Raw genomic sequence first — 20,179 nt, forward strand, 5'->3', positions numbered from 1 at the left:
AAAGGTCAGACTGCATCCACATTTTTATCTGAGCATTTGTTTTCCTTTTTTTACTACAGCGAGCATTCACCCTGCATTTATTTTATTTGATCAAGCAATTTATGTACCACTTAACTGCAACAATCTCTAAGCGGTTTACAGAGAATAAAAATTAAAACTATAAAATCAGACTTCAATTAAAATGCCTGCTGGGAGAAAAGAAAGGTATTCCATAGGCACTGGCAGTTCAGCAGGGAGGCAGCTCGTCTGACCTCAACTGGAAAGGAGGCCAGTAAGATTCTTCCTGATTTGCAAGCAGGGCATTTGCAGGTCTTCCCCTTAACCAGCTGTCCAACCCACACTTTTCAGCACATTTCCCTATCACCTTCTTAACCATTTGTATTTGTAGCCCGAGGGCAACGGAGCACTTTAATTCACCTTTAATTGTTCAAACCTAAATTTCCCACTGAATCAGAGCAACTGCCAATGGGGTTTTCTGCAGACCAATGTTTGTTCCTGAGCAAAGGGGCAGGTCTTCGCTGCCTGAGGAATATAACATCCACCTGGGAACATCAACCAAGCCTGTTCGCAGTCCCCTGTCAAACAGCTCATCTGCTTTGAAGATCAGGGGACTAGGCAGACTGGAACTAGCAAACCAGCTGGATTCGACTTGCCAGAACTGGCATTCTAAGTCTTGAGAGCATTTGGCACTTCTTCCTGTATGCACTTTCTTGCAAGCGTATCGTTGCTTCAGAAGGACTAGAAACTTGCTGCTTTGAGTTTTTGTGACTGAAAATGGAGATCCTCAGAAACCGGCCTCCAACACTCCTGCAGAATGACAGCATAGGTACAGCTTCCCAGAACCACCTTAGCCTTCCTCTTAGCGGATGTTTTGGCTAACATTTAAACAGTCACTGCATCGCCCTCCCAACGCCCTCCCCGCCTCCTGCAGTCCTAGTCTCACCTGCTCTAGTCTCTTCTCTTTTTGGTACAGCACCTAACACACTGTTGGCTTTGAATAGGAGCACAAGAAGCTGCTTTTTCCTTAATCAGACCAGCGGGTTCATCTAACCAGGGGCCTCTCCGGACATCCTTTCTATTGTGCATTCATGATTATTTGTGCTCATGGTGGTATCAGGGCATTAATTTGCACATGGCCCCACTTTCAATACCGCAAAAGTATCGGGCTTGCATTTCCAATCAGCGCACAACCCATAACTCCCCATGAAAACTTGCAGCTTTTTATATCACTAAATGATCTACGGCTGTTGTTTTTAATCCCGCTTTACTTCCACAATAGCACAAGAGTGCCTCCTCCAAACGACAAGAATGCGCTAACACTGGAGAAGCACCACAGAACAAATATTAAAGCAGAACGATGTCTGCATGGTCCAGTATAAATCCTAATGGACTATGCATATTGCAGAGTACACAATAAAATAGATGGCTGGAAGGGTCCAAAGACACTCCGGTCAGCCCAGGCTGGCACCCTCCTCTGTAAGCTCCTGCTGTCTGAGCTTGGCTGCCAGGGAGGTGAGGCATTGGACTCAAAATCTCTAATTCTATCTGGCTAAGCTGTAGTTGTCTCCTAGCTGAGCTTTTGCAAAAAGCTGACTACCAGCAAAGGAGAGAAGGTCCTCGCTGGCTTGTTCCAAAAACAATATGTTGGGACAGAGACCCTAGCCTGAGGCTGCTGCTGCCTCTGCACTGGCCGCCCCTGTATTCCCACAAGACCATCCATCACAGAGCCGTGCGCGGTGGGTGGCAACAAAGAGACGTTCCAAGCCAACGTGCCGAGACCAGGAGCTCCTCTGCTTCCCTGACTGGAGGAGAGGCAGGCGAAAAGAGTTCAAGGCTGCAGCCTGATAAGTCTCTTGCTGAGGAAGCTCCCCGCTAAGGCTGCATTCCAGGCTGTCCTCACAAACTGTTAGCAAGGAAGACGTGGGGTGAAGCTGGCTGGGAATTTTTACTCAAGGCTGTTCATGGGTGGGTGGGGGGCAGAAGGACAGTCCGATCCCATAGCCTGCTCCTGGTTAGAGCCAGGAAACCTTATATGTGCATCTGCACCAGTCCAAGAGGAAGGTCCTTAAGGACTTCCTGTGTAGCTCAGAGAATATCCCAGCTTTGTGGGCCCGATTGCTGTGTCTTTTCCTAGCCCATGGGCTGAATATGACCATGCAGGTATCTTTATCTAGGCCCCAGGACTCTTCCAGCCTCCATCTCACCTCATCATGCCCTGCTCTGAGCCCTCCTTGAGTGCCTTTTGCCATGGACGATGGAGAGGTGGGAGTTTATTGGGGGTAGAATGAATTTGTTTGTTTGTTTGTTTATTATATTATTACAGTTGTAATCTCATAATGCAGAAATCTCTGGCTTTCACATAGATGGAACATGGCCTACCGTACTAAGCTCTGTACGCTTTCCCCTCTGACCTTGCCCACTGATGGCATGTGCCCCATCCCCCAGTAGGTGATCCATAAAGAAATGTGGCCGAGGGGCTTAAAAATCCCGCCACCTCTGGTCTGTAGTTGTAACCCACCCTGGGATTTATGTGAGGACTTGGCCTCAAATATCTAGATGAAAGATGGCCACTTCCTTCCCTGCAGAACCTCTCGGGTGTAGTGATCAGCGGGGGGTGGGGGTGGGGGAGGCTCTTGGTAATTCCACTGCACTCTGAAACTCAGGGTGGGGCCATTCATGCGGCAGCCCCCAAGTTGTGGAACTCTCTCCCCACAGAGGTGGGTCGGACACCTTCGTCAGATAGCTTTTATAATATGCTGAAGACCCTTGTGAGAGAGATATTTTCAGGACCCACCCTGTTCCTGTGACTGTCATTTGTTTTAAACTGTATTTAATACTGAATTTTAAAAAATTGGGACCTTATGGCAAAGGGCAGGTAAGAAACCAAAATAATGAGAATCTTTAATAATGCTATCTTTCTGTGGGTTGTATCCGACTAAGTTCTTTTCAGAAGTCAGTGAACTTAAGTGAGTCATGTCTATTAACTTCAGTGGGTCTACTATGAGTAGCACTTGCATTGGATACAACCCTTTTTTCCTTTCTAACTATAAATGCACAAACACAACAGCACTCTCTCTTTCTCCCTCTCATACACAGATACACACTTGCCATCTTCAGCCTCACTTTTTAAGGAGCTCAAGGCAGTATAAATGGTTCACTTTCCCATTTTTATCTGCACAAGAAATATCTGAGGTAGGCTAGTCTGAGAGAGCAAAGGGCTGAGGGGAGATATATATATATTTGAACCAGTACCTCTTCAGTCCTAGACTTGCCACTCTAACCACTACACCACCCGGCCTCTCCTAATGTCCTTTCCCTGCTAAACGAGGGCACTGTACGAGCACCTAAAAGGCCCCCGGGGAACAAAAGTGGGGCACAGAGCACCAAGGAAAAACCACCAGGGCGAAGTTGCCGGCAAGAGAATCTCACACTCGCCGCACCATTCAGCTTGTCATCTTGACACGCTCCTCTGATTTAGTGTCGAACACAAGCAATTAAAACAGCCCTGCAGTTAAAACCATGGAGGCAAGAAGGGGGTGGGTGGGATTTTGGCTGGTGGAGAAAGAAATGAGGGGAATTTAGAATGGGGCACTTGTTCTCCCTGGAGGTAATCCTTCGGGTGAAATGAGTTCCCACAGACAACTCAAATGCGGGCTTGGCGGCGGGTGGGAAGGGGGAGAGGGGCCTGGAAATAACAGGGACCTCTCTCCTCATCCGACTGCAAATCGTGTCAAGTTTGTAGAAAACAAAGCGGCCTTCCTCCTCTTCCTCCTTCCAGGAGCTGGTTGAAGTATTTCAGTGCTCCCATTCAATTCTTAAACGCCTGTTAACTACCATGAAGCCACACGACAAATCTCTCTTTTGCTGTCTCCACCACAAAATCTTAAACTTTCAGGTTGGTTCTGGCTGCTTCCTGGCAACCAGTTAATTGACCAGTTCATCCTAATTTGTTTGAACAAAGTTTGAAAGGAGGTCAGAGACCATTCTGGCTTGATTTCATGGAGGTTGAATTGCATTGTTGTGTCAAGCAATTGTTATTCCCCGCTACACACACAGACACCTTGCAGTGAATTTACCTCTCACTTTCCTTATCATAAATAACAGGCTTTTTGTGGGAGGGGGGTGAGAGAGGTTTGCTGCACAAGAGCACCAAACTCACTTTAACTGTGCAACCTGAATTTGAACGCAGCACCTCTAGACGTCTTTTTTTAAAATTGCGCATTCATGATGTTTTGGGATCCCGGTGATATTGAGGCAGTTATACGTGACCCTGTTTGCTGCTTCATTCCCCACTGGTGCAAGTCTTAAAATTTCCTGCCAAACTCTTGCTAACATTTCGCACCAGAAGCGTTCAGAGGATTCTGTGTCTTTCTTGTGCTACAGAGCAGGAGTGCCCCCCCGGACACAATAAGGGCGATAATGTTGAACGAGCATCACAAAATAACTAATAACTCAGAACAATGTATTGGCGTTCTTGTATGAATCTGCCACTGATGCACTATTATTGAACCAATAAATATACTTGGGGGGGGGGGGACCCAGCAGTCTGGAGAAGGCGCCTTGTAGCATTTTCTCAAAGGACGATGATTCCTAATCAAGTAATTCAGCTCCTGAAAAGCATATTCCTTTACTGTTCTTTTTTTAAAAAATCTGTTTATTTCATCAACACTTGGTGGCTGCAAAAAGCCTCTCACTCACTTTGGTTCCAAAACACATGGCACTCGCCCTCGTCAGCTGAAGGCAAATACAGCCTCCTGGGACTGTAATATGTTTCATGACCACAGAAGAGCAAACATCCCTTATTGCCTCTCCCCCGTCTTCCGGCCCCCCACCCCCGGCTGGCTCCCCACAATGCAAAGCTGGCATCACTCAGCGGAGGCCAGAGCAGTGGACAACAAAGATGTTCTGGAGCGATAAGGGGGTTGTGTCAATTGGAGGCTGCGTGCAGATTTTCCCCTTACATGGGGAAGTGGCGGGGGGGGGGGAGGAAGCCCAGCATAACATCCTGCTCCTTTCAGGCCCTTTAGCCGGTATTAGGGACAGGGCAAATCTGTCAACTTCAGTTTCTCCTTTTTCCCATTCTTAAATCCAGTTCTCCGCATGTACACGTCAGCATGCAAACTTACGAAAATTCATCAAGATTTTAGTGCGACGTTTTCTTCTAACACACAACGCAACTTTGCCCAATACGCACATTTTTGCAAGCAATTTAACGTGGGGCTTTTTGTACATTGTTTTCAGCAACAAATGCATTTTATGCATTCCTTACCATAGCATGTTTGTGCACATCACTTTTGGCTGCAGAAATGCATTGCAAAATTCAGAGAAGTAGGGGTCTCGACGGATGGCTGTGTTTTGGTTCGTGAATTGTTTTGGGAACTGTGAACTTGGTAGGTTCGTCTGGGCTGTGAAATGAACCCATTTTCTCCCCCTCCCCACCCCTGTTCCCTAGCCATGATGCCCGGCAGTTAAATAGATGTTCAGAATGTTAAAGAGTTACGGATAGCCTGCCGGTCCCTCACCCAGCCCCGCCGTCAATCCTCCCCAGCTAAAAAGGAAGCGCAAAGCTCAATGTCCTTGCAAAAGAAAAACGCTTGCTATGCTGGGCAAACCAATAAATCCTCCCTAATGGTTAATTAAGAGATTTGACGCAGGAAAACAAGCGAGCTGGAGGGGGAGGCAATTGTTTTAAAGCAGCAGGTCAAATGCACACAGGCAGACCTTATTCTCCACTGGTTTAAAATACGAGGGTAGGAAGAGAGGGACAGAGGGCGATGGGGGGGGCAGGGGCAGGAATGTGCCAAGTAAAGAAGATTCCCAGCTGTGACCTGCCTCTTCTGGAAGAGCCTGGCTGGGACAAGGTTGTGGGTTCCCAAAATGTGTCCCCACTCCCAGCGCCTCCAGCCTTTTGAACCCCTGTGCAAGCCCTTGCTCTGCCAAGCCGCCATTGGGCAGCTGCTTTGGGTTAAGGTCCCTCCAAACTGGTACGGTTTTGTGTGGGTAGGAGCGTTCTGCAACATGCCACTGATAGCGTAACAGTGCATTAGTAGTGGATTGATAGAGGGCTGCCTGCAGATCATTCTGCTTTATGAGTAGTTCGTAGAATCCTAGAGTTGGAAGGGATCCCAAGCGGCATCCAGCCCAACCCCTGCAACATAGGAATTACAGGTAAAAAATCCCTGACAGATGGCCAACCAATTTCTCTTCAAAAACCTCTTACGAAGGAGAGCCCACCACCTTCCCACATAGTCCATTCCACTGCTGAACAGTTCTTACTGTAAGAAAGTGATTCCTATATTTAGTCAGAATCTCCTTTCTCATAATAGGAATCCAGTGGTTTGGGTTGTACCTTCTGGAGCAGCAGAAAACAAGCTTGCTCCACCTTCCATAGGACAGCCCTTTAGATAGTTGAAGATGGCTCTCATATCAAGCATTCTGCAATGCTTGATAATATTTTATTATTATTTATTGTGGGAAGCTGAATGTGCATAGATTAAATGCACGCATGTTGCAAGTTACAAGTAGTAGTTGTAGTAGTAGTAGTAACAACAACAACAATAAATGTGTGCAAAAATACACTAGGGAACATGTGCAACAATATACGTATTAGGGGAAATTGCATATTGGGGTGGGGGAAATGTGTACGTTAGAAGAAATGCATACTGAAACACTGGTGAATTTTCATGAGGATTAAAAAACAAATGTATGTATGTATATTTGCAAACAGATGTGGAAATGTGAAAAACTGAAATTAAGAGTGGAAAAATAAGAAACTGAAAGTGAGCAGCTTGTTGATCCCTCCCTGCAACCAAGGATGGCTGATTTTGTCCTCATGTGCACTTGGGACGTTCCTCTTTGGCCCCAGGCACAGGTCTCCTCTCTATTTACCTTGCAAGAGGTAGCTTTCGGGAATGGCGCTAAACAGCAAACACTGGCCACTGGGCTGCTGCTTACAGGAAGAACTGCGTGAAGTGAGGTGGGGGAGCGGGGATGTGTGTACAGCAGGACTGACTTTACCTCCTTCAGCCAAAAGGGGTGGTGAGCTATCAACTAGGCCTGGGGTGGTGGTGGTTGTTCTATTCTGATGCCCAGGCATTGCCAAATCCCTCCTGCCCAATTAAGAGCTTCGGTCTTGAGAAACCCTCCTTCGTTTCCGCTGCAACCCAAGCCAACCAAACATTGCCATTTCTACCTCAGTGGTCCGCTAGCGAACTTGAAGGTATGCAAGACCCATCTCTCCGCTCGACCTCTAGCAGACAGATTACGATAACACTCTGCAAGGCTGGGGTGGTGGAGGAGACATTTATATTGCACAGATGGGGCAGAAGATGGGAAGGGGGAAGATGTTAACCAATCGCAGGCAGGCGGATTCTAAAGCCTTAGAGGCATCTTGCCCCTTTGCACCGAGCCAGCTCCAAAACTTTTGCAAGAGTGCCTGGAACGCCCCCGAATTGTACAACGTTTGGTCTGCCTTGATCCTTTCCCCCAGTATGAATCTCCTCCCCTCTCTCCTGCAGGCCTGACTCACTCTCCTCTAGCAGGAGAGAGCTGCATGAGGGTGGAAGGGAGAAGGTGGGAGTGGAGCTGGTGAAAGGGACAGAACGTGCCCCTAGCGGACCACCTCATGTTAAAAATCTACTTGGGTGGGGGGATGAGGCAAGCCACAGACGAAAGAAAAGAAAGGGAAAGAGCCCCAGTTAAAGATTGATGGGAAGTGCTACTAGCTACGTGGGGCCTTTTGACATCGCAACCGCCGCTCTCACTCCAGCCCCAGTTTTAATTCCCGCCCGGGTTAGAGAAACAAGCAAACGTGTTCCACATTGGCCCAGACCTAGAGGCCCTTCCGCCCAGCCAAAAGAGATAAAAAGATTCCCAATGCTAAGATTCCTGGGCAGCCCTCCAAGGCAGCGGAGGCCAGAGGCGGGTGAAGGAGGGAGCCAGCCAAAGTGGCCACAACTGGGAGCGACGGTTTCGCCACAGAACAAGGGCAGGGGTTTCCCCAGAAGGGATTCTGGAAGAGGGAGATTGTACAGTGGAGCAGCAGGGGGACTTTCACGTGCATGGCTTAAATCGGCCTTGCATTTGACAACTTGCCCCTGGTAGCCACAGGCGACTGGAAATCCCACGCAGGCAAGTGACTGAGCTGACAGAGAAGGGATGGATCCGTTCCATCAGTGGAGGGAGGTTTGCTTGTTATGCTTTTACAGGAGGGGAAAACAGATCATGAAGTGGCACGGTCCACTTCTGCCATCTCAGGACTCTGCTGCCTTATGCTGTGTGTGTAAAATCAGGTCTTGGTAAGAGAATGCAGGAAGATATGTGAAGTTACAGTGGTACCTTGGGTTACAGACGCTTCAGGTTACATAGTCTGCTAACCCAGAAATAGTACCTCGGGTTAAGAACTTTGCTTCAGGATGAGAACAGAAATCGCGCGGCGGAAGTGGGAGGCCCCATTAGCTAAAGTGGTACTCAGGTTAAGAACAGTTTCAGGTTAAGAACGGACCTCCAGAACGAATAAAGTTCTTAACCCGAGGTACTACTGTATTTGTCCAACATGTTTCCTCTGCATGGCAGCAGCTTTCGAAGAGTCTCAAACAGAGCAGACTCCTTTCTGTCACCTGCCATCTCAGGGGTGGGGAACCCTTTTCAATTGGGGGCCCGCACTCCCTTCTGGACAGCTGTCTGAGGGCCACATGCCAGAGGCAAAAGTGAGTGGACCATCAAAGGTATATTCTACCTTTGTACTGTAAGCTACTTTTTCCACACACACACTATATTTTTTTTAATGCATTTGTACGTGATATACCACCCTCTGCACAAGTCACAGGGCAGTTTATAACTGAAGCATGCAGATAAAAATCTGAAAGAATAATGCGACCCTTTAAAAACACAAACAACAACAAATCAAGGAAAGCCAGTTAATCTGTCCTCCACTTAGACAAGAAAGCCATTATCAGAGTTCAAGTTACACATTCCAGCCAGGGAAAATCACTCAGGGTGCAAAGCAGGGCCAGCGAAGGATTGCGGCCAGCAGAGGGTTCCAAGGGCCATTCATCCAGGCAAAAACGTTAGTCACAATCAGTGGTGTTTCCACTGAGCTGCAGTTCAGTCTCTGTCAAATGCTACTGTCTGTAACTATGTAACTCTTTAAGTAACATATATTCATTTCAATGTAAAGGAAGCATCAAAACAATGTAAAAAAACCCAAACACCTCATCAATTGTGCAGTGTTTGTGGACTTAGAAGCAACAATGATGTGGAAAAATACCAATCAAATTCATTTGACTGGTTTTCATTCCCAACCACAAACAAACATGCAAACTCCTGCAATTCCCACTTCCTTTTCCATTGGAACTCTCTGGTATTATTATTTATTACTATCTGGTATTACTATTTATTTGTTGCATTTATACCCCAACTTTTTCTCTAAGAGGCTCAAGGCAGAGTATATGTTTCTCTTCCTCCTCCTCCTCCCCCTTGAATCCCCACAGCAAACCTTTGAGGTAGGTTAGGCTGAGAGGTAGTGACAGGTCCAAGTTCACCCAGTGAGCTTCAGGGATGAGTGGGGATTTGAACCCTGGTCTCTCAGGTCTTAGTCCATCCCTGTTTGAGGATTTAATGCCTGTTTTTATAAAATGGGGACAAAATGTGCAAGAGGAGGACAGGCCACAGGCCACAGGCTCGGCCAACAAATAAAGCAGTTTCCCCCCTACCCCACCTTACACCTCTGAATAAATTGCCTCCACTTCTGATTTGTCACACCCTCCACCCCAATCATCCGGACGGCAGTTGGGTCGAATGTTCTCTTCCTCACTGGTGCAAGGGCTTGGTCTCAAAATAGCTCCTCACTCTCCCATCCCTGATGCAGCTACTAACTGGGGACATTGAGCCCAACCAGAAGCAAAGGGCAAACAGTCCAAGTACCACTTGGAAGCGATCAGTTAAATAGCCGGGGTGGGGAGGGAACAGATGCAAAGCTGCTTTCTGAGCGGTGGGGGGGAAAGGATGGCGGCAGGTCTGGAAGATGTCACTTTTTGCAGGGGCAGAGGGACAAAAAACAGCTGCGCGCAGATGGCGAGAGAGGCTATAAAACACTTGGCACAGGGCTACCTCTGCTGAAAGTGATATAGTGGGTTGTTGTTGTTTTGTAATGGCTAAAGAATAAAAACAAAACGGGACACACAGCAAGAGCTGCTACTGCACAGCTGGGAATCCCACCCCACACAAATTCCACGCAGAGGGAGCCCAGATTTGCAGCTCTGAAATTCTAGCAGTCAAAAGCACAAGTGACCTGCTTGCACAATGTACAGTAATCCATTTTGCAACTGCCGGGGGCCCCTCCAGACTGCTAGGGTTTGGGGGTGGGCATACTCTGCAACATGGCACTGATGCAATAACAGCGGTGGGCTTATATCGGACTGTCCAAACATCGTTCCATTGTGTTAGTGGATCGGTGATACTTTCTCAACTTTACAGAGTTCTTGTGGCATTCTTACTCTATAGTACAACAAAAGCAGAGCAGAAACTAATAAATCCCGGAATATTTGTGACATAAAAAGTTATAGGATTTCAGAAAGAAGCCATGGGACATTCATTGGTTAGAAATGAAGCAGTCTGTCTGCCCCAAGACATTTGCAGGAAAAAACAGTGCTGAAAGCGGAATTCTGCATAACCACCCTGGTGCCATTGTGAGAACTAATAATGCACAATAAAAGGGACATCTACTATAACTCACTATAATAATCTCAATAATAAAAAAGGGACATCTGAAGGGGCCTTGGATGTTTTCAAATTTCCTAATGTTTGGGGCTGGAAGGCAAAGGACGGGAGATCTGGCCCACAGCAGTGAAAGATGGGAGAATTATGTGGTCTATAGAAGCTTATTTCCAGTCCCACTTTTGCTACTCTAAAAAGCCCTGGAAAAAGGCATGGCTTCCAAACAACATCCTTTGCAGTCGTAAAGCCTAGAAACTATTTTCTTTTTCTTTAAAAAGAAGGCTGAGATTTTCAGGATTCCACACAATTAAATCCAATGCTTGCATACTGTGCGACTGTGCACATTTGAAGTGCACAATACCTGGAAACTTGCGTAAGGTTTCTGCAAAGACAGACGGTAGTACTGCCTTAACGAGCTTAGGTCTGAGCAGAGCAGGTTTAAACACATTTTGCCCCAGAAATCCAGCAGTCTTGACATTCGGGGGGGGGGGGGACCTAATTGCTGGAGACGCAACTGTCCCGAGTTCATCCACGCTGGAAGTTAAAAGCACCAAGCAGAGGGATTACTAATTGCTCTGTGGAAGATTTTGCAACAACATCAAAAGGGTCTGAATGCCTCCTCTGGCACTGAGGGGGGTCTGCTTCCTCCTTAGTGGCGCCTGGCCAAGCCGAGAGAAATATCCACTGGAGCCACTCTAACCGTGGGCCCCTCCAGACTGGTGCCCTATTAGGGTGTGTTCTGCAGCATATTTTTGACACAAAACTTGAGCATTAGTGGCAGATTTATTCTTGTTTCATGATGCTTCCCTGATGTTCCCACATGTCAGCAGCGGGTGTCAACTCACACGGCATCTGTGAAGTTAACACTTTGTTCGAAGAATCAAGAAAGCTCAGGAGGCCTGGCCTAGTGAGCACAGCAACTCGTCCTGTTAGATCTTGCCCCACTGAGGCAGTTGAGGGGACTGAAGGTCCCCGCGTTCCCACAGTTCTCTAAGTCTCCTCCTTCTCTGAGTCCTTCCCAAGCAATCTGAGACTTCGCCGCCTTGCTTGCCTTTGCTCCACCCTCTTCATACCTCTTCTGGTTCTGGGAGACTAGGGGGAAGGGGAGCTGGTCACAGCAGGAGGGGCAGACTCTCTGACTTCTTCATCTTTGCCTCTTGGCCCCTCTCCTCTCCAGCCTCTGCTTCTGCCTCTGATTCTGGGCTGCTCTCTGCCACAGACTCTCCCTGCTCATTAAACCCTGCTACCTCTACAGCTTCCAACACCTCCTCCTCCCAGTCTGCTCCCTTCTCCCTCTGACCACCCATCCTCATTCCACCACCAATCTCCTAGCTCTGAGTCTTCTTCCCTTGGGGGTTCCCCAGCTGGTGCCTCCCACCACTCCTCTGCATGCATCGTCATCCAGTAATGACACATTACTGCCGTCTAGAAGGGCTGTAGCACCACAAAAGCGGGACAAAAAAGGAACCAGAACATTTGTGTATAAAAAGTTTCAGCAGGACGTTACAGAATATGCACTGATTGGGAATGAAGCAGTGTAACCAGCCCAAAGCCTTTGCAGGTACAAACCATGGAAAGTGGGAGCACGTGTGACAGCCATAATAGCATCGTGAGCACAAATTGTCACAAATGCACAACGAAACAGACATCTGGAAAGGCCCTGCCTCACAGCAGGAGGTGCAAATAGGTTCTCCAGCTTGCAAATGTGTCCATGGGCTCCAGAAAGGGTGGGTTACCCTACGATGCTTCCTGCAAGGCCAACTAACCACGCACACTGGAAGTGGACCAGAGGAAAGGGGCTATTGCTGAGTGGTAGGGCATCAGCGATGCCATGCAGAAGGTCCCAGGTTCAATCCTGAGCATCTCCAAATAGGGTTGAGAGACACTCCCTGTCTGAAAACCTGGGAGAGCCGCTGCCAGTCAGCGTAGACAATACTGAGCTCAATGGACCAATGAGGTGACTCAGTATAAGGCAGCCTCCTACCTTCCGCCCAGGGATGATCTGCCAGCATGATGCTACAGTGCAAGAATCATTTTGGCTTGACACATTCAAAAGCAGAGTCAGTCACTGCAAATATGCCTGCTCTTTGTAGTACGGTGAGTGCTGTTTGAGGTCTACCACCTTAAGTGGCTCCCTAGGCTATCTATATGGAGAGACAGCTCTGGGGTACCTTTGGGCTGAGAGCACAGGAGACTGTTTGATTTTAAAAAGCCAGGTTGTCTCTTTTTAAACAGAAGAGGAATTCACAGGAGCAACCTCCTGTGAAAACAAACACGGCGCTGGTTTTCCTTCGGGAAGTGGATCCAGGGCTCTTTCGGCTCAACACTGCCCTCTTCAGGGAAGAAGAGAGAGGAGAAGATCCAGGACACACCTGACTGTACGCAAAGGATGTTGTAGGTAGCTTCAGAGATGTCTTTAATGACAGCCATGGGTGTAAGAAAATTTTGATTCAGTTCACATTCAAAGGCAAACCTATCAAATCTGCATTCAAAATAATGGGCAAAGCAAAACACAGCCCTCCTCTGAAATTTGTGCTTTTCTGAATTTTGCAATGCAGCTCATCGGCAAAGTAATGCATACAAAAAAAATTGCACAGAGTGGCTAAAGTGTGCGTTAAATACAAACATCAGTAAAAATAGCATGTAAAAAAAGGCATCATATTAGAGGAAATTGGTTTGCAAAAATATATGGATTAGGCAAAAGTGCATATAAAAATACGTACGTGCTGACGCATTTTTATGCAAACTGATGTGGAAATGTGGGGGACAGAATTTAAGACGGGGGAAATGAGAAACTGAAAGTGACAGATCCATCCCAAGTTCAGCACACACAAAGCTTACTTGCCCTTCTCCCATCCAAATGTAATCCACAGTGGTCACTTCCCAACCAACACCCTGTTTCATCCTATTTTTTCCACACAAAGTTTGTGGGAAGGTTAAATGATGTCGGCTATTTACTGTGCATATGCTTCCAGGAAGGGTTACCCCACACCTTCTGGCACATCTTCCCATCCACTTCTGACGGACTGACTGTTGTCTATGCTGGCTGAGGGTGACGAGAGCTGGAGTCCAAGAACATCTGGGTGGCCAAAGGTTCTCCATCTCTGGCCTAGCAGGTAGCCTCTCATAGCATCCTAATGGAGAGGTTCAGCCACCCTTGTGTACATAACATACAATGAAAGCACATGGCTTCCCCCAAAGAACCCTGGGATCTGTGGTTGTTAAGGATGCTGGGAACTGTAGCTCTCTGGGGGTGAGCTATAGTTCCCAGGATTCTTTGGAGGGCAGGGGATGTGCTTTAAATGTAGGATGTGTATGGTCACCAAGTTGGCTTCAGGGGGTGCTGTTTCCTCCTGCAAATGTATATCCCTCTGTCCCTCCCGCCCATTTTATAACACACCTTCTTTGACTTGCTGAAGAAGGCCTGCTTGATCTCCTCCAGGGTGGCATCCTGCTTGATCCCCAGCAGGTCATAGTAGCTGCTGTTCCTGGCTGGCGACCTACGAGGAGGAGGAATTGGTTATGCAGACGTCATCGCCCATGTCTCCTCCCCGCCCACAAATCTCACAAAGTTGACACTTGTTTATTTATCACATCCATGTACTTCCTTTCCTCCAAGCTCAAGGCGGCATGCATAGTTCTCCTCCTCCCCATTTCATCCTCACAACAACCTTGTGAGGTAGGTTAGGCTGAGAGACAGTGACTGCCGAGTGGGGACTTGGATCCTAGTCTCCCAGGTCTTAGTCCCACAGCTACACCACAATGGCTCTGACATGCGCCACCAAGCACTAGTGTGGCCATTTTAAGTAAGTCTTTACCATTCCTAGAAAGAAAGTTGGGAGAAGATTGGAGCATCTGCGTATCTCTCATTGGAAACAGAATGTATGATCTATTGCTGTATCAGAAAAAACTAACAAAGAGATTACATGCATCAAATGATACAAATGATACAAACGATTTTGTTGACATATGGCATCCTTTTATAAAACACTTTCCTGATAATCCTGAAGAATGGCAACTACCAAAATCACAGAATGGATTTTGGCAAACTTAACCAGATTGATGAGTTCGGGGTGGGGTGGGGATTATGGTTTTGTATTACTTCCTTTCTTTTTTGTCATTGTTATGTATTGGAAATAAACAATATTTTAATAAAAGAAAGTAAGTTATGAGGCTAAATGTGCTGGTACCTTTTAAGTGATTCTGTGAAATGAAAGGGAATGTGGCTACCTTGGATACTTTTTCTGGTACCTAGGAATGCTTCTTGTTGCTGATGGACAGCAACATCATCGGTGTGTGTGTGTGTGTGTGTGTGTGAGAGAGAGAGAGGGGGGGGGCTATTGTGTTGTGTCAGTGGCGCTCTCTTAAAATTTGAAATCTGGTCCAAAAAGGTTGACAACTCCTGGTCCACACATGCTCACACTCCCTTTCCTGCCCTCCATCAAAGCAAGCAAAAGGCATTTTCAGAGTTCAAGGACACATTTCACCCCAGGCAAGAAACACTCAAGAAAGTTGCCAGGCTTGGGGGTGGCTCAGAAAGGGGTGGCGGTGGCCTAGGGCAGGTTTCATCAACCTCGGCCCTCCAGATGTTTTTGGCCTACAACTCCCATGATCCCTAGCTAGCAGGACCAGTGGTCAGGGATGATGGGAATTGTAGTCTCAAAACATTTGGAGGGCCGAGGTTGAGGAAGCAGAGAGTCCTGGGGGCCAGAGAGGCTTTGAGGGGTGTGTTTGACTTCCAAGCATGAGGTTCCTGGTCTACACAGAATAGCAACAGCTCTCCAGTGTTACAGAGAGGAGTTTTTCTTCTACCTGGAGATGGGAGGATTGAACCTGAGAGACTTCTGCATGCAGAGCAGACACTCTCCCACTGAGCTGTGGTTTTTACTAAACAACAACACTGGATGTTAGTCTAGAGGATGCTCAGTAAAGCAAACAGGCTGAGGGTGGCACTGGGAGCAGACATATAGGGCTCTTTCCCTCCTTCCCCCGGGGACACAAAATTCAAGAGTCACTGTGAAGAGTTCTCGGTAAACGATATGCAAGAAATAAGTCTCCCCCCCTCCACACACACACATGCATACAGAGAGAAAGGAAATAAAAGAACAGGCGGTTCATTACAAACTCAAGAGGACAAGACTGAAAAGAATATGCATAATATCCACCAGCTGTGTATATAATATCCTCCGTAATCCACCAACCAAAATACTCTGTTATCAGTAAGGACCAGAATGGGGGCAGCTTGCCAATAGAAGGCGATGCAATTCTCCCACTTCCTTTCTCCTGTGATTCCTTTTTTTGTTTTAGGAATAAATCTTGATAATTCAACCAGAGTAAATAGTTAAAGGAAAGGAGAGAGAGAATTAAACAGGTGCAGGCCTGCAAAATGGGTGGGCTGTTACGCTTTGTGGCTCCTTGCCACTGGAGACAAAAGAAGAACAAGGGAGATTTAATACGCTGGGCAAATGCAATAGGGTGATCCCCTGTGTACATCATGGGGGAGCCTGTGGGCACCCTCATCTGAATCCAGAGTACTTCAGAGAGCAGTAGAAGGGACCTGGAAGCACAGAAGATATATTTGGGGTGGGCAAGAGCTGCCTTGTATCATTGCTCTGTCCTGCTCAGTTCTGTGTCATCCCTCACTGGCAGTAGTTCTCCAGGATTTCAGACAGAGGACATTTCCAGCCTCACAGAGAGATGCCAGGGATCAAACCCGGGACCTTCTGCATACAAAGCAGTTGCTCTACCACTGAGCTATGGCCCGTCCCCACTCTTACTAGTCTTATGGTATTTATCCCAGGCGCAGTCACTCCAGAGGCCTTATTCTGCCTGCCTGGTATTGCAAACACCCCTAAGCCCTTTTCTGTGACTGACAGGCGCTTTGAGGACTGAGAACACACACAAGTCCTGGATAGAACACCAGGCTTAAATCCCAGCCTAAGGCCACAAGGTCCTGGGTTCATGTCCCCAACATCCTGTCATGACCCTGGGACTGGTTCCCCTTTCTTCAGGTGAGGAGACTGAGGGCTCTATGGAGTCAGAAGGGGAAATGGAAGAGAAAGGTCTTTGGCAGAAGCCAAGAGACACTAGATTCAGACTTAGGCTGCACAGACACCACACATTTAAATCACACGGCTTCCCGCCAAAGAATCCTGGGAACTGCATCTTGTTAAGGGTGCTGGGAATTGTAGTTCTGGGAGGGGGTGATACAGTTGCCAGGATTCTTTGTGGGAGGAAGTTATGTGCTTTCAGTGTATGGCGGGCACACTATTGCCAATGCATCACCAGAAGTCTGCTCTCATAGTGTTCATCCCGAGCTTTGTTCAAGGCCCTGCATTGTAATACATCCCAAATGAGCCAGAAGGAGAGCACTCACCTGCTGCAGAATGCGGTAGAAAACACCCGGTGCCTGGCACTTTGGCACAGCCAGCAGCAACGGCACATGGAAAAGGGAACAGCTAAGGTCATATTCAGACCTCCCGAAGAGCGCCACACCCTGGTCCTGGGAAGATGCCGACCTAGGAAAGAGAGAGAAAGGGAAGGCCTCTGGGATTTGAACAGTTGATGGATGGTGTGTCTGTGTGGTGCTTTAAGGTCTTAAAAGCATTTCACAGGCATAGATTGACTCAGTAATCCGTACAACGGCCTTGTAAGCTAGGCCAGCATTATGAACATCCCCCGTGCTGCACTTGGGAGAGTGAAACCAAAATTTTTAAGACCTCGAGAGCCTTGCTGCCAAACCAAGATTGTTTTATTTAAAAGATGTGCATCAGGAAGCACTGGGCAAGTCCCCTGAAAGGATTTTTCCTTGAGATGGCAGGTTTGAAAACAAGTTGATCCTCTCAAGCTGTCCCATTCAGTCCTGAAACATCTAGAGGGCACCATGTCACCAACTGGAACCTCTCTGGTGAATGTCTTGTGTACTTTGTACTGGGGACCCCAATGGGGGAACAATTCTTTAAAAACTTGGAAACAGCATAAGGGCTGTTGTGCTAGGATTGTCCAGGCCCTTGATCTTGCCATGCTGGGTTTGTGAGGGTCTTCCAAGTCAGGATAGGCAGGGATAGACTGGTCAACGACTGATTTGAGTCTCACCCACCCCAACTGGAAGAACCAGCAGGCTAGGAGCCTCTGGTCATATTTCCACGATCTGCTGAACTCTGGCCAGGAACTCACAGGTGGTTGTGCTCTGCTTGGCTCCTTTCAGTTGTGGCAGCCCTTCCCTCTCTCATACAGCTGCACTGGTTTCCAGTTCATTTCCAAGGCCAATCTAAGGTGCTCCTATTAGCATTTAAAGCCCTTGAAAACCTTAGGCCCCAGCTATCTGAAAGGTCACCACCCTTGGAAGTTCGGTGGGGATGGGGAGAGGGCCTTCTCTGTGGCAGCCCCTAAGCTGTGGAATTCCCGCCCCACAGAGGTGCGTCCTGCACCTTTCTTTGTATAGCTTTTATTGTATCCTGAAGACACAGCGCTTTACCCTGGCCTTTGACACTATATATATATATATATATATATATATATATATATATATATACACATGGTGTCAAAGGCCAAGGCCAGGGTAAAGCGATGTGTCTTCAGATATGTGTGTGCGTGTTGACCCACTTACCCTATTCTTGGGATTGTAATTTGACTTGAACTATTTTTAATACTGTTTTTTTAAAAAAAAACTGCTGCAACTCAGCATGGGAACTTACACTAAAGCACAGGTAAGAAAACATGTAAGCAAATTATTATGATTGCATTATCCGTCAGCTGCTTCAGATGTCTATTTATGCCTGGACTTTCTCTGACCCATAAGATTGGATCATGCTTATAAATATTGTTTTCCTGTTTTTTATGGTGCACCTTTATTGTTGTTGTTATTTATAAGACTTGTTACCCGGAGATCTCCGAGTACTTAAGAATACATTTTAAACATCAATGCATTATACCATAAAAACAGAACAAGACAACCCCATAACAGCCGTAGGAAGCATTGGGAGACAACATCATTGCAGTTCATCTTAGGACACACTTGTATTATTTTTATGCTGTATTTTTTGTATACCACTTAGAGAATTTTAATTATTAAGTAGTTTAGGGCTGCTTTTAAATTAACTAAAACACACATATCAGATGCTGCCGTTGAGTAGGAAAGTGGACTAGATGATCCCCAGATTTCACCCACCCAGAAAATGCTATTGATTGTTCATTTCTGCACAGTGCTGGCACAAGACTCCATGTTTGAATTCTCTCCCAGAGAAGTAGGAGGAATCCTTATTTCCTTGCTTCTAGAAAAATAGTACATCAGGCAGAAGAGCTATACTGGCTGAACCCTTGACCTTTTAACATGTCAAATTTGGCCCGTTGCCTGACAGCTGCCTCTGGTGTTCCCAGTGTTATTCCAGAGCCAAACGATTATCAGGATCCACAGCAAACCTTTGGAAAACATGTCCCCTTCCAGACGTCCTTTTTATTCTGTATTTATTTATTTTTTTTATAAAATATTTATTGAGATTTTACAAAAACATAGGTTTAGAAAATACAAAGAGAAACATAGTAAAAGAGAGAAAAAATAAAAAAACAAAAACATACAAAAATTCATTAAAAAATAAAAAATAGAAATAGAAATACAAGATACAAAAAAAACAGATAGATAAAAAAGAATTAAAAACAAATCCATTTTTTATAACTTTAAATTCGTTAGCTTGTTTCCTTGACACCTCCCCTTTTTGTATTCCCATTTAAGTAATCAAGTCAGCAAATCCTTACCCTCTTTCGTTTATCTTAACTCTATATCTTAACATATTGTACCTCTATATTTTCATCCTTTATCAATTCATTTTTGCATATTCTCATAACTTTGTTGCTAATGCCACTTATTTTCAATCCAACATCATTTTTAACATTCATTAATTTTACAGTGTTTCTGAAGATAGTCTTTAAATTTCTTCCAGTCTTCTTCCACCAACTTTTCTCCCAGGTCTCGGATTCTGCCAGTCATTTCCGCTAATTCCATATAGTCGATCACTTTCATCTGCCACTCTTCCAGGGTGGGTAAATTGTGTCTACCAATACTTTGCAATGAGTATTCTTGCTGCTGTTGTTGCATACATAAAGAAAGTTCTGTCCTTCTTTGGCACCAAATGGCCGACTATGCCCAGGAGAAAGGCCTCTGGTTTCTTCAGGAAGGTATATTTAAATACCTTTTTCATTTCATTATAGATCATCTCCCAGAAAGCCTTAATCTTTGGGCACGTCCACCAAAGGTGAAAGAATGTACCTTCATTTTCTTTACATTTCCAGCATTTGTTATCGGACAAATGATATATTTTTGCAAGCTTGACTGGTGTCATGTACCACCTGTATATCATTTTCATAATATTCTCTCTTAAGGCATTACATGCCGTAAATTTCATATTCTGTATTTAATCATAGAATCATCGAACTGTAGATTTGGAAGGGACCACAAGTGTAATCT

At 46.3% G+C, this 20,179-nt stretch overlaps 1 protein-coding gene across 2 annotated transcripts in view; it reads right to left on the reverse strand.

Annotated features, from left to right (window-relative positions):
- The window catches only part of DNAJC4 (DnaJ heat shock protein family (Hsp40) member C4), a 40,406-nt gene that overhangs the window by 11,240 nt on the left and 8,987 nt on the right, over positions 1–20,179 (reverse strand). The window contains exons 2-4 of one of the 2 annotated variants that reach the window (XM_053368850.1): positions 17,093–17,234; positions 14,535–14,611; positions 14,117–14,216 (exon numbers count right to left, since the gene is read on the reverse strand). In XM_053368850.1, coding sequence (XP_053224825.1) covers positions 14,117–14,216; positions 14,535–14,611; positions 17,093–17,234 — 319 coding nt within the window. The remainder of the gene's footprint in view (positions 1–14,116; positions 14,217–14,534; positions 14,612–17,092; positions 17,235–20,179) is intronic. The other variant, XM_053368848.1, reaches the window with a different exon arrangement.

Source organism: Podarcis raffonei, chromosome 16 (assembly GCF_027172205.1).
Source record: "Podarcis raffonei isolate rPodRaf1 chromosome 16, rPodRaf1.pri, whole genome shotgun sequence".
In the NCBI taxonomy this organism is placed as follows: domain Eukaryota; kingdom Metazoa; phylum Chordata; class Lepidosauria; order Squamata; family Lacertidae; genus Podarcis; species Podarcis raffonei.